At 46.9% G+C, this 14,041-nt stretch overlaps 1 protein-coding gene across 2 annotated transcripts in view; it reads right to left on the bottom strand.

The window, feature by feature from the left end:
* The window catches only part of CTPS1 (CTP synthase 1), a 28,681-nt gene extending 25,887 nt beyond the window's left edge, over positions 1-2,794 (bottom strand). Inside the window, exons 1-2 of one of the 2 annotated variants that reach the window (XM_015411687.1) lie at positions 2,587-2,794; positions 77-254 (exon numbers count right to left, since the gene is read on the bottom strand). In XM_015411687.1, the coding sequence (XP_015267173.1) occupies positions 77-242 (166 nt within the window). In that variant the 5' untranslated portion in view covers positions 243-254; positions 2,587-2,794. Of the gene's footprint in view, positions 1-76; positions 255-751; positions 794-2,586 lie in introns of those variants that run through there. The other variant, XM_015411688.1, reaches the window with a different exon arrangement.
* Positions 2,795-14,041: the final 11,247 nt, after the last annotated feature.

Raw genomic sequence — 14,041 nt, 5'->3', positions numbered from 1 at the left:
AAATGTTACATAAATACTACACAGAATTGTACCTTCTGCAAACATTACATTAAAAGGATTTTTATCCCCACTTTACCATGCTCATAAGGAGAGAAGGTCCCTGCATCAATGTTAATGTATGGGTCAATTTTAATGGACGTGACGTGCAATCCACATGATTTCAGAATTGTCCCGATGCTGCTGGCAATGATCCCTTTCCCAATCCCAGAGATAACACCACCCGTTACCAAGATGTATTTCATTTGTTATATTGTCTGGAAAAGAAAACAGGAATTTAAAAATTGCAAAACATCTCTGTTTGGAGATATATATTATATATATAAACATCTCCTCCCCCCCCCCAGTCAAAACACAGCAACTGTTTGGAATATGTTCTAAAAAGTTACAAAACAGACACATTAATGCTGTCTATCCAAATCATCAGTGGCACATGAGAAACCCCTTTCTAGTTGCAGTTCTACCAAATGTTGTGCTAATTCAGTCAAATGAAGCCTCCAATACAAGCAACTGCTTTTTAGACTTGATTCTTCTACTTATCTTCATCATGTTCTAATCAGAGTCCTCACTGTAAATTGCAAGTTTAAATTTACAAATGTAATCACTCCTACATTAACCCTTTCTGAAACTAAGCCTAAATCCTTTGCAACTGAATTCACATTTTTTCCTCTTGCCTTTTACCCCCCCCCCCCCAAAAAAACCAATTTGGACAGTAAACTCCTCTGAGACACGAAGGACTTGTCTTTTTGCTTACCCTAGTCCGTAAAGTGCCATGCATGCTGCTGGACACCATATAAACCACCAGTGAAAATCAGAGTAGCTAACCAAAGGAAGTTGTCTGTTCACAGTACAATAGGGAACTCAGTGAAGCAATATGGATGTTATGACTGAGAAAGAGCAAGATCTACAGAGACAGAAGCAGCACAAGTTTCCTAGGAACCAGACACCTGGGGGTGGGGAGAGTAGAGAATCAAGACACTACATAAATTTAGACTTAGAAAAGGATAATTTCACAGAAACCCTACCGAAAGGAACTCAAGATTCAGCTGGAATGCACATCAGCTACTTAGAAACCTCTAGGTTGAGAGGTGAAGTAAAAATCTTTCAAATAAATACAATTTCTGGGAAATTATGTTACTTCAAGTCATAGCATCTAAACTAGTACAGTAAGCTTGGGATAAGAAAGCATTCTTCTGGGAGTTGATCAAACACAGATTTACTGGAATGAACTGGCAATTTGGCCAGAGTATTATGTCATGCCTGGCCAACAGAACCTCTCTCAAGGAACAGGAACTAACTGAATTTATGACAGATGGCCAGCTTTGGACTGCAATCCTAACACACTAAGGGAGTAGGACCCACTGAATTCAATGGGACTTACCTCTAAGTAAATCATGCTTAGGATCATAGTAAGTCTGTTACAGCAGAAGCAACCAAGGAGTCTTGAAGTGCTTTTACCAACACACGTTTAAGACAGCGTTAAGCTTTTGTGACTCAAAACTCACTTGGTCATATGGAACTGCATTCAAGGGAAGCTGAATCACAGATGGTTCAGCCACAATAAATTGATTATGCCACAAGGCTCTTTGCCGTTTTGGATACAGCTGACTTACCCCTCTGGGCTTTGTGGCCCAGGAACAGATTCATTATGACAGCAGATTTCAAGGAGAGAGTGTAGTGTAAAAGATATTTCCCACTTTGTATACATAAGAACTTTTCTGGATCAGACCAGTGGTCCATCCAGCCCACAGTGGCGCCCTGGAGGACCAACAACATGGCATAGAGGCCAAGGATGTCCCCTGATGTTGCCTCCTTAGCACTGGTATTTAGAGGGAGACTGCTTCTGGACATGGAGTTTCTACACACACACACACACACAACCCTTTTCAGCATCCACATATCAGCATTATCTATATTTTAGCTCTTTCTAGCAGCACTTCAGTCCACCACAGCTGCTTTGCTCACCCACCAGCTTCCCTTGCATTGGTTAGATCTGCAGCTACATAATAACAATGGGAACTTAATCCAATTCAGCATATTTTCTTGTGGCACCTCTTAAGGTTTTTATAAAATAACATTGCTTTGTAACTGTTTTATGGCTATATTCTATTTTAAATGTTTGTATTCTCTTAAGGCTGTTGTAACCCACCAACGAAATATGCGTGTGTATACATACACACAACATTTTATAATTATATGTGTACACAGATAATATAGCTCCCAATGGGAGGGAGGTTGAGTAAAGTCATAAACATTTATCCTGCAAAGTGAAGGCAGGAGGGAGAGGCCGGCTTCAGACTGCAGCCATTATCCACGTGACAGTTTACACCGCCTTAGTGCCACGGAATCGGGACCCTCGGTGGTGCTGAGGCAGGAAAGGAAGGCCAGCGGGGGCGATGGTGTGTCGTCGTCCCACCCTCATCCCGGTTGCGCTGAGGATCGCCCTTCACTCCCCTCCTCATCCCGTCAGCTCCGGGCCACCACCGCTCCCTGAGGCAGGCTTGACAGGCGCCTCCCAAGGCTCACTTCTCACGCGCCCCCCCCCGGCCCCCGCGCGCCACTGCCCGCCCGCGCGCGCCCTCAGCCTACCCACTCGGCGCGCACGCGCACAAAGCCCGACCACCGAAAACGAGCCCAAAGGCCTTGGAGGAGTATCAGTTCCGACGGCCGCCCAAACTGGCCAAGAGAGGACAAGGAGGCAGGAAAGGAAGAGCGAAGCCGGCGCGCGCGGGACAACGCATGGCACAGAAGGGGAGGGGGGGAAGGAGGAGCTACGGCTAGACAGAGTCAGTGCGCCTGTGCCGGGGCTCGGGCCGCTGGCGGACGGGCCGGGCTGGCTCTCTCTCAGCCGTTTCTGATAGGCTGGGAGATTGGCCTCTGGAGGGTGGGGCTTGTTCTCGGAGGCGGGGGAGAGGGAGGAGTCAGAGTAATGAGGAACGAAGGCGCGGATGGATGAATGAAGGAAGGAAGGAAGGCAGAGCGGACGCTCTATTTCGGAATTGCCGAGGCGCGAGTGTGTGCGTGAGAGTTCGGGATAATGTCCAATTCTGTGCTGTCATTTTTGTCACTCGTTTGTCTCTATTGCTTCAGGCCCCCCCCCCCCCAAGTGTTTTGCTCTCTCTAGTAGTCTCTGAGGGAGCAAAACAAATGGGGGAAGGGGGGAGGGACCTAAAGCAATAGGGGGAAATGAGTGACAAAAATGTTAGTGCGTGTCTATCGGTTTAATACAACGGAATGTATTCTAAGTATTGTGTGTAGGTTTGATATGATGTAATGGCTTAATATAATGTATCTAATAATTATTATTACTATCGTATGGCAGTGGGTGTAGTATAGCCAGGAGAGCTGAACATTGTGGGGAGCTAGCTAGGTTAAATTTTTTGGCCTGAGAGACCTGTAACTGACCCAAGGTCACCCAGCTGGCTTCAAGTAGAGGAATGGGGACTCGAACCCGGTTCTCCAGATTAGAGTCTGCCACTCTTAACCATTACAACAAATAGAATGCAATACATAAATAGTATCAATCGAATCTTGTGTAAATTGGAGGTTGTATATCACAGACAGATACTTGTGTACATTAGTGTGTAATGATAATACTTCAGTGCAGTCAAGTCATAACCAATGTATGGCGACCCCTCATGGGGTTTTCAAGGCAAGAGGCAGCCCATGTTTTCTGTGGTGGATTCTGTGAATTCCTATCCAAATGCTAACCCCATTTAGTTAGTCTGGGTTATTCAGGCTGCTATATTGATGTAATGAAACTTATTGTGTATTATTAGTATTAATTATGTATCAAGAGCCAGTGCAGGGGTTAGGGTACTGAATTAGGATCTAGGAGACCCAGGTTCAGTTACGGGCAAGCCAGGTTAGGCATGATAGTGCTCATCCCTCGTTTGCTAACACACTTGCAGAGCCTTGGTAATAAAGGTAGACAATTTGTGTGTGACTATATGCACTCCATGGTCTATCAACAACAGTATTACTATTCTGACTGGCAACAATTCTCCAGGGTCCTTCACATCGTCTGCATCTTGATCCTTTTAATTAGAGATGCTGGGAGTTGAACCTTAGATCTTCTGCATGCCAGTCCGGTGCTCAACGACTGGGTCATGTCCTCTCCACAAAAATGGGGGACCCAGGTGAGGCAGAGGCATATTCCTGTTTACATCAGAGCTCTGCAACTTTTTATAATCAAAGGGTCACAATTTCATAATTCACAGCAAGAGATCAACAAAGAACCAAAGAAAACTAATTTATGTAACTGAAGGTACACTGTTTTATGTTACTAGTAATTGACACATTGATTAGTAATCCATTAAGCTTCCCACAGTAGAAAAACTGGTTGTTGCAAGTCCTTTCTTAGAAAATGGCATGCGTGAGATCTCACAATAATTAACCAATATACACAGGAGCACACTGGCATACATTAGCTCATAAGTGACATTTGGATTGTTTGCCCCTTTCTGTAAATCATCTTTACGAAGCCCTTTAGTCCCCTAGCTGGATTCGAGTCCAGTAACACCTTAGAGACCCACACGATTTTCAGGTTATAAGCTTTTGAGAGTCAAGGCTCTGACATATACCTAGCTGGTCTACTGCAGACCGACAAAGCTGCCTTCTGAAATTAACTGTGTGTGTCTTAAGTGCTGTCAGGTTGCTTCTGACTTATGGTGACCCTATGAATGAATGACCTCCAAAACATTCCACTGTTAACAGCCTTGCTCTGGTCTTGCAGACTGAAGGCCGTGGCTTCATTGACTGAAGCAATCTAGCTCATGGTGGGTCTTTCTGTTTTCCTGATGCCTTCAATTTTTCCTAGTGTTATTGTCTTTTCCAGTGAGTTTTGTCTTCTCATAATGTGACCAAAGTACAATAACCTCAGATTAGTCATTTTAGCTTCTAGAGAAAGTTCAGGCTTCATTTGATCTAGAACCCACTTCTTTGTCTCTTTGGTGGCCCACAGTCTCCATAAAACTCTCCTCCAACACCACATTTAAAACGAATTACCGGTACCTTTCTTCCTTGTCTAACTTTAGTCCCATAAAAATCTTTGCATGCCATTCCCTCCACATACTAGTTATTCTAGCATCCAATATATCTGTACTTAAAGATTTCATTTTATTTTTCTAAACAGCGACATTTGGCTCTGTCCTGGCTGTTATACATGGTAAATATAAGACATCTTATAAAGGTGCAATGGATGGATGAGACCACTAGATGGCACACTTAAACAAGAAAACATCACCCGCCCCAGGGTTACAGCTAAACAAAGAGGTCAACCCCAGCAATAGTGTTATCCAGGTGTAGATAACCTGGTTAGTCATACTAGTTGTGTAAATCCAGATAGGAGCCTGGAGGATTAGACGATTGAAGCCACTGGTCTTCGGAAGGTCACGTTTTCATTTCTAATCTAGGAACTGTGGAATGGAAACTCAGTAGCAGAAATTGTGTTATGTCTTAATCTTTCAATATATCTCTGTTCTGGACAGCAACTATCATTCTCCATTTTCATATCTTTATCATCCCTTCTCTGTGAGGAGCTCAGGACAAATCCTCACAACTACCCTGTGAGGTAGGTTAGGCCAAGCGAGCGTGACCTGCTCAAGGTCACCCACTGAGGTTCATGTGGAGATTTTCACCTCTGCCCCACCTTTTCCCAAGGTTGTAATCCTCTGCTCACTAAATTGGGATCAAGACCTATTGAATTCAATTAATTCAATAATTAAACAAAATCAGCAAATTCAAGAATTAAAACAGGATTTCGAAAGGACTGAGCGGCAAATCAAACTAGACAGACCAGAAGAAGAAATCAGTGGACACATTCAGATATTCCAACAAGCTCCCCCCCCCCCTTTTATAGGCCCTTATGCAGGTTGTTTTCCGTGCTCATGCACACATTCTCATCACCCTCTCCTTTACTCCTTTCTTCTCATTGGCTCAGCAAGCCTTCAATCAAACTTCAGTTTGCCGTGATGTCCACCATTTAATCTCAGTCCAGAATCCCTGTTTGTGGGAAAGAAACGAAACTCAAGTTTGCACAGCTGTTTGAATCTGGAAGTCATCACAAATTTGAGTCAAGGCTTCCCACCCCAAGTAGCTTTCACTCACACCGTGCCCAGGAGGAAGAGAGAAAGAGCCCTTGGTAGTTCGCGCCCATTGTCTCTGAATGCAGTCATGGCTGCAAAGGTCTGGCCCAATAACAACAAACTTGAAATCTTCTTGGGGTCACTCAAATCCTTCCCTGCTGCTTTCCCCACTCACTAGGGTTACCAACCTCCAGGTGTAGCCTAGAGAGAGCCAGTTTGGTGTCTGAGATTCCCTGCTCCTCCACTGTTCTCTCAAGAGCAGTCCTCAAAAGAGCCCTCTCTGCCCCACCTACCTCACAGGGTGTCTGTTGTAGGGAGGGGAGGGGAAGGGGATTGTAAGCCACTCTGAGACTCTTGGGTAGTGAAGGGCGGGGGATAAAGCCAATCTCTTCTCTTTTCTCCTTCTTCTCTTTCTCCCAGAATTACAATTGGTTCCCAGACTTCAGTTTCCCTGAAAGAAATAGCAGTTTCAGAGGGAGGATTCTATGGCCTCCCATTCCCACTCTGCTCCTTTTCCCTTCCCAAACTCCACCCTCATATCTCCAGGAACTTCCCAGGCTGGAGTTGGCCACCTCCCCTTTGCTGATTCCCACTTTTCTTACTGCTGCCCTTTCCCCCACACTCACTCTGCTGGTTCTGTCCCCCGCCCCCCCATCCATACCTCTCTCCCTCCTACCCTGCTGCCTCTGCCTCTGCTTTCTTCCCTTTCCCTCCCCTCTTGTCGACTGCCGCTTGTACACCTCTCCCTTTTTGCTCTCTTCCCTGCTTGCACCCCCCACATTCTCTGTTTGCATCCTCTCCCTCCTCTTGTTTTCATGGCTCCCGACTCGGTCACATGTGTGTGTAAAGTGCCGTCAAATTGTAGCCAACTTACTGTGACCCCCTAGTGTTCTTTTCAAGGCAAATGATTAAGCGGAGGTGGTTTGCCATTGCTTTCCTCTGCAAAGTTGTCCTTGGTGGTCTCCCATCCACGTACCGACCCTGCTGAGCTTCTGAGATGTGACAAGATTGGGCTATATAGTATTCCAAAACAATACCTTAAGGACTACCTCCTTCTCTTTGTTCCTACCCATACCATGTGGTGAACATCTGAGTCTTACTCTCGTCCCCTCTACCATCTGAGATGCAATGCAAGATGGCCTTTTCGGTTGTGGCCCCACAATTATGAATGTCAGTAATTTTGGTTATATATTTTTGTATTTTTAATCTCCGTTGTAAATCGCCCAGAGCCTGTTTGCAGGGTGGGTGATTCATAAGTTTAATGAAATAAATAAATAATCAAGAAGGAATTCTGGCATCTGTTAGCCTCTCTCTGATACCTTGGGTGGGGGCTGCTGCAATCGGTTCCGGCTGAAGTGGATCACTTTCTCCTTACTCGTGTTTTGCTTTTATATTACATCGGATTGCTAAGATCTCCAACATGGAAATCTTTTCCCAGTTGAAATGCAGGTTATGTACTAGGGTTTCCAGGTCCCCCTTGGCCACCAGCAAGGGATGGAGGTTTTATAGCGTTGCCGGATCCAGGTTGGGAAACTCCTGGAGATTTGGGGGTGGAGCCTGAGGAGAGCAGGGACCTCAGTGGGGTACAATGCCCACGAAGTCCACCCTCCAAAGCATCTATTTTCTCCAGGGGAACTGATCTCTGTAGTCTGGAGATGAGCTGTAATTCTAGGGGTTCCCCCAGGTCCCGCCTGGAAGCTGACATGAAGCAATTAAATAAACTTAAAATAAGCTTGCCAGGAACAGAGTTGTGGCTTTGTGGCCGCCACACCAGGGGTTATTTTGCACCCTTCTGACTTAAGCCGGTGGAGCAGGTTGCCAGATGTCATCATTGGTGAACATACCTCCCGCTCTCGTGCAGCCTAATTTTACAGGGAGTAATTAAAAAAAAAAAAAACCCCACCATTTTTTGTCATTTTTAAAAATGCGGCAGTGTTGAAATATATTCAGAAAACAATAGATAAATATCTTTATTCTGCACACACAGAAAAGAGCTCATCAGAAGCTCCCAAATTGGTTGCAGCTGCAAAGCTGGCACAGGAAAAGAAAGAGAAGGGGAAATTTTCAGCACTTCCACTTTCCAAGTGAGCCCTCTTCAGCATCTCACATGCAAAAACAACACAAAGTACAGAGCTATCAGCAAAGCTCATACCAGGCACACGGAGGCTGCTGTAATATCTGCAGAACAGGAACTAGGCTCTCCAATTCTGGGTCACCGACTCTTGGAAGAGAGGAGAGGTTCCTGTGGGAATGAGGGGCGAGGCAGCTGTGACTATCCTGCATTGGGCTAGGTCAGTGGCTCTCAACCTTCCTAATGCTGCTACCCTTTAATACAGTTCCTCATGTTGTGGTGACCCCCAACCATAAAATTATTTTCGTTGCTACTTCATAACTGTAATTTTGCTACTGTTATGAATCGTAATGTAAATATCTGATATGCAGGGTGCATTTTCATTGTTACAAATTGAGCATAATTAAAGCATAGTGATTAATCACAAAAACAATATGTAATTATATATTGTGAGATATTTATTTCTAATTACAAATAAATTACAAATAAATGCAAATAAAAGTTAGGCTGAGAGAGTGCGACTGGCCCCCGGTCACCCAGCAACCTAGCATAAATGGGGTCAGTGCCAATGAGGGGAAACCCTCCTCTCATTGCATGGGCCTGAACTGAGATCCCATGCGGCTGTAATTTAGTTTAGGGTTGCCAAGTGATTCTTCGCTGGGAGCGGGGGGCTCCCGGCTGGCGTCAGGTGTGTGTGCGCATCACCCGGAAGTGACGCAGGCACTCTGGGCACGCTGGGGGCGGGGCCACGGCCATACAAGGGAAAACCACGGCGGCCACGGCCATACAAGGGAAAACCACGGCGGCGGAAATCGGGCCTCCAAAGCGGGGGTTTACCCACCACCCGCCCCCACTTGGCAGCCCTAATTTAGTTTGGGAAAATTCTGAAATCAAAATCAGACAGAGGTCCCAGTGGTTCCAGGAGGACTTCTCATGAGCCAGAGGTCCCTTCTTCCAGCTTGGGGATGGTGGATTTTAGGGAGGGGAGGGAGCTCAGCTGGGAGGAGAGACCACAGACTCCGTCCTCCGTGACCACGCCTTCCAGGACAAAGTTGGAGTCCAGTGGCACCTTTAAGACCAGCATAGTTTGATTATAAGAACATAAGAGAAGCCATGATGGATCAGGCCCAATGGGCCCATCAAGCCCAGCACTCTCTGTCACACAGGGGCCAAAACCCAGGTGCCATCAGGAGGCCCACCAGCGGGGCCAGAACTCCAGATGCCCTCTCACTGTTGCCCCCCCTCCAAGTACCAAGAAGACAGAGCATCACTTGCCCCAGCCTGAGAGTTCCTATCTATACCTTGTGGTTAACAGCCACTGATGGACCTCTGCTCCAGATGTTTCTCCAATCCCCTCTTGAATATGTCTATGCCTGTAGCCACTACCACTTTCTGAGGCAGGGAATTCCACATGGATATACGCTTTCATGTGCAGTCGCACTTCTTCAGATACTTCTTCAGTGTGCCTGCACATGAAAACTAACCCCCAGAATAAAACTTTTTTTGGTCCTAAAGGTGCCACTGGATTCAAACTTGTTTTGCCACTTCAGACCACCACGTCTGCCCACCTGAATCTATCATTTCTTCTCAGGGAACTGATCTCTGCAGTCTGGCAATCAGAATGAAAAGGTGAAACTTTTTTTCTGGACCAAAAAACCACTGATCTGATCCAATGTTCCCTCTAAGCTGTGGAGTTTTGTGAGCAGAAATTCTACTTTGTGAGCTGCTGGCATTAAAGTTGTGAGCAAGCGATTTGGCCACTGCGTAAATTAGTTTGCTCTGGAGCCATCCTCTTGAGCTAAGACAAAAATGTGTGAGCCAGAGGCTAAAAAACTGTGAGCTAGCTCACACTCACTCAGCTTAGAGGGAACACTGGATGGCACCTTGATATTCTTGCTTTGCAACTCTGAGCCACTCTCTCAGCCTCACCCACCTCACAGGGTTGTTGTGAAGGTAGGACCGCCGCACCCTTCTCTGAGCCTCTTGGAGAAAAGATGGGGAGAAAAACGCGCCAGCGATAACTCTGTTCCACCTCTAGCACCACCCAAAGAAAGAAAATCGAGCTCGCCCATTTTTAATGTGACACTTTGAGCTGGGGCGTTGTGGCAAAATAAATAAATACATCTTTCTAGTCTACTCGAGCTACTGCATTCCCCCCTCCACTGTGGTTGCCAAGGTCCAGGTGGGGCCTGGGGATCCCCGGGAATTATTGTTGATCTCCAAAGAGAAAACGACTGCTTTGGAGGATGGCCTGTATGGCATTATACTCCCCTGAGGTCCGTCCCCTCCCCAAGCCCTGCCCTCCCAAGGCTCCATTCCTGAATTTCCCACCACGGAGCTGGCAACCCTACCCTCCACCGTTGCCCTCCCCCGCCATGGGTCGCTGCTCTCCGATCAGCAAGCCAACTGCCGCTTACAGAGAAAGCTGGCCCTGTAAGCTGGCCGGGCTAGATGGCAAAAGGGGAGGAACAACACAGGAAGTGCACTCGTTATTGGCTCCCCCCCTCCCAGTCCTAATGTGTAGCCTCTCTAGATACCCGATTTCTCTGGCCAGTGGAAGTGCTGCGGGGAGAAGCCAGAGTGCTCGGAGGCTAGCCGTTGCCAGAGCGACGTGTAGCCGTCCCCGCAGCAGGGATTCTGCAAAGAGATGCAATCCCCCGCCGCGATTTGGCAAGACTTGGGAGCCCTGTCCTAAGACCATCGAAAATTTGTGTTTTCCGATGGTCTTAGGCGACCCCTGTGAGAGGGTTGTTTGACCCCCAAAGGGGTCGCGACTGACAGGTTGAGAACCGCTGGGCTAGGGGGTTGGACTAGATGACCCTTGGTGTCCCTTCCAGTTCTTTGTTTATAAATACCTGGAGATTTTGGGGGTGGAGCCTGGGAAAGGCAGAGTTTGGGGAGGGGAGGGACCTCAGCAGGGTATAATGTCGTAGAGTCCACCCACCAAAGTATCCCTTTTCTCCAGGGGAGTTGATCTCTTTTGTCTGGAGATCAGCTGTAATACTTTCGTTATTGCTCCCTCCTGAATGGACTCCCTAGAAATACAAAATTAGCAGGTAGAATGGTTGTAGCCTAGCTTTACCTACAGGAATTTATCAATTGATGCATTCCTTCATTCATGATATATTTCACCTTCCTTTCCCTAATTTCCCACCTGCAGCCAGAAGCAAGACAACCTATTCTTCTTGTTATTTTTTTTACTTATTTACATTTCAGCCCTCTGCCACCTCCTTACGACCTCCTTTGAGCCCTTTTTCAGAGATGCTGCATCCAGGCGCTCCATGAGCCATGCAATGGTGTGTATAGAGAGCGCACACGACCCACAATGCTCCGTGTTCTTAGGTTTGCCAGCCCTGGGTTGGAAATACCTGGAGATTTAGGGGACAGGGCCTGAGGCGGGCAAGGTGTGAGGAGGGGAGGGACCTCAGTGGAGTGCAATGCCATAGACTCCACCTTCCAAAGCAGCCATTTTCTCCAGGGGAACTGATTTCTGTCTCCTGGAGACCAGTTGTAATTCCAGATCTCCAGCCACCACCTGAAGACTGGCAACCCTCTCCATCATTGTGCTGTATGAACAGGGCAATACATATATTTTGCGTCTGCGCCGAGCTTCAGCGATCATTTTGCACTCATGCAAAATACATGCATTGTCCCTGTTCAGACAACACTGTGATCGCGCACATCAGAAGGATCCAGTCTGACTGGGAGACTCCCATTGTTTGTGGCTATGATGTCTGAAAAGGGCTCATGCCGCATGGGTTGACCAAGCTTCACTAGGAAGTACAACTGAGTTTATCACCCTTGAAATGTCCCTTGATATCCATGCACACTCACCAGAGGTCAGGCTTGGTCTACGCATGCAGCAGTCAGGTGGCAGGATGGACCACGTCATTTCAGCCACGAAGGAAGAGGGATCACGCCTTGGAACGTCCTGTTATATAAAAAATGTCCCTGTAAGCAGAAATCTAGCACAGCAGAAAGCCAGCTGAACTAGAATATCTCTACCGGCCATGTTAGTTTTCCACTGTTGACCCACCGGGGGCTGTGGCTCAGCGGCAGATCATCTGCGTGGCACACAAAAGGTCCCAGGTCCAGTCCTCGGCACCTCCACTTAAAAGGATTAGGCAGTAGGTGATGTGAAAGACCTGAGACCCTGGAGAGTTCCGGCCAGTCTGAGTCAACAGAACTGACCTTGATGGACAGATGGCCTGATTCAGTATACGGCAGTTTCATGTGTACACGTACTTGTGTACACAGTCTGGAAGGATGCAGCCCATTCTGTTAACTCAGCATTGTACTACTTTGTTCTGCTGCACGGGTAGAGACCAGGAGTGTTACATCTGCTTTATATGCCGCCAGCTGTTCCAGCTGCAGTTGTAAGCATTCCATATTCAGATATCAGCAAAAACATAGAAATATCACCTCCCCAGCATGGTTCCTATTTAGTGTTTGACAAAGACCCAAAAGTACAGTTAGCAACCTCCAGACGGGAGCCGGAGATCTCCCAGAATTATAACTGATCTCCAGACTACATGATTCATTCATTCATTCAAAACATTTATTCCACAATGGCTGCCCTACCGAAGTCCCTCCCCTCCCTTAAATCCCACTCTTCCAGGTTCCACCCTTAAATCTCCAGGTATTTCCAAACCCAGAGTTGGCAACTCTACCCAAAAGGAAGATCTTACGATTTCCCACTGCCTCATTTAGCTGCACCTTCAATGTGAAGCGTTCTATCCTACTCCTTGAAGTGCTAGCTTTCACCTTGCAAGGGGAGCAGTCAAACATGTTATTCTCCCCTCCCCTGCCTGCTGCTTCCAGTGGGTCAGTTCAGTCAGCAAATATGAGAAAAAGTGGAAAATAGAAACCCATCTACATTGTGGTAAAGAAAACGACCTGCCATTTTATTTGAACGTATACACAGTGCATAACCTCAACATCAACAGTATCTTGCAGGAATGGGGTGGGGGAACCCGTTCGTGTTTCTAAAGAACTAGCTCAGAAAATTAACAGCCATATAATGTAATCAAGAGATCACAGTACTTCGGACCAGCAAGGAGCATGGATAATTGGCCAGATTTCAAAACAACAACTCCCAGCTCTTTAACAGAATATCACACACTGTAAGTACCGTTGTAATTGAAAACAAAATGAGCTATGTTATTTTTTCCAGTGGGGAGGAAGATCAATATTGTTACTGAAGATGTTATCCCCTCTTCATTGCCTTGACTGTGTACTGCTTCATAAACTAGAAAGCCACCATTAACTAGTATAATATAAACAGCAGATAATCATATATTCTTAAAACATTAGCATAGCTTACAGTTCTTCTCGTTCTAGGAATAACAGTTGGTTTTGATACACCTTTTTCTCTACCCTAAGGGATCTGAACACAGTTTACAATCTCCTTTCCCTTCCTCTCCCCACAACAGACACCCTGTGAGGTAGGTGGGGCTGAGGGAGCTCTGAGAGAACTGTGACTGGTCAGGGTTGCCAGGTACTTCCTTGTCCCCAGTGGGGACTGGGGGGGAGGTTCTGGAGGGGGAGGGGACGTCCCCAACATGACGACATCACACTGAAGTGACATCATCATGTTGGGGACCGGCGCCCTGCACACCTGACCTCCAAGCGGTGAATTCGCCTCTTGGAGTTCAGGCACATGTGGCTCCCCCCTCCCCGCTTCTTGCAAAAAGCATTTAAAGGGAACCTTTAAATGCTTTTTGCAAGAAGTGGGGGGCGGGTCAGCACCTGAACTCCAAGCTGCCCCCTCCCTCCCCTCCTGCAAGATTTAAAGGGCCCTTTAAATTTTGCAGGAGGGGAGGGAGAGGGGTGGTCACTGTTGGGGACGGGGCTTCCCCCACTGGCCAGCTGGCAAGGGTTGGTCAGG

This window comes from Gekko japonicus, unplaced genomic scaffold, assembly GCF_001447785.1.
Source record: "Gekko japonicus isolate JY-2015 unplaced genomic scaffold, Gekko_japonicus_V1.1 scaffold112, whole genome shotgun sequence".
NCBI classification, from domain to species: Eukaryota; Metazoa; Chordata; class Lepidosauria; order Squamata; family Gekkonidae; genus Gekko; species Gekko japonicus.
This window is presented reverse-complemented; position numbering and strand designations above follow the sequence as displayed.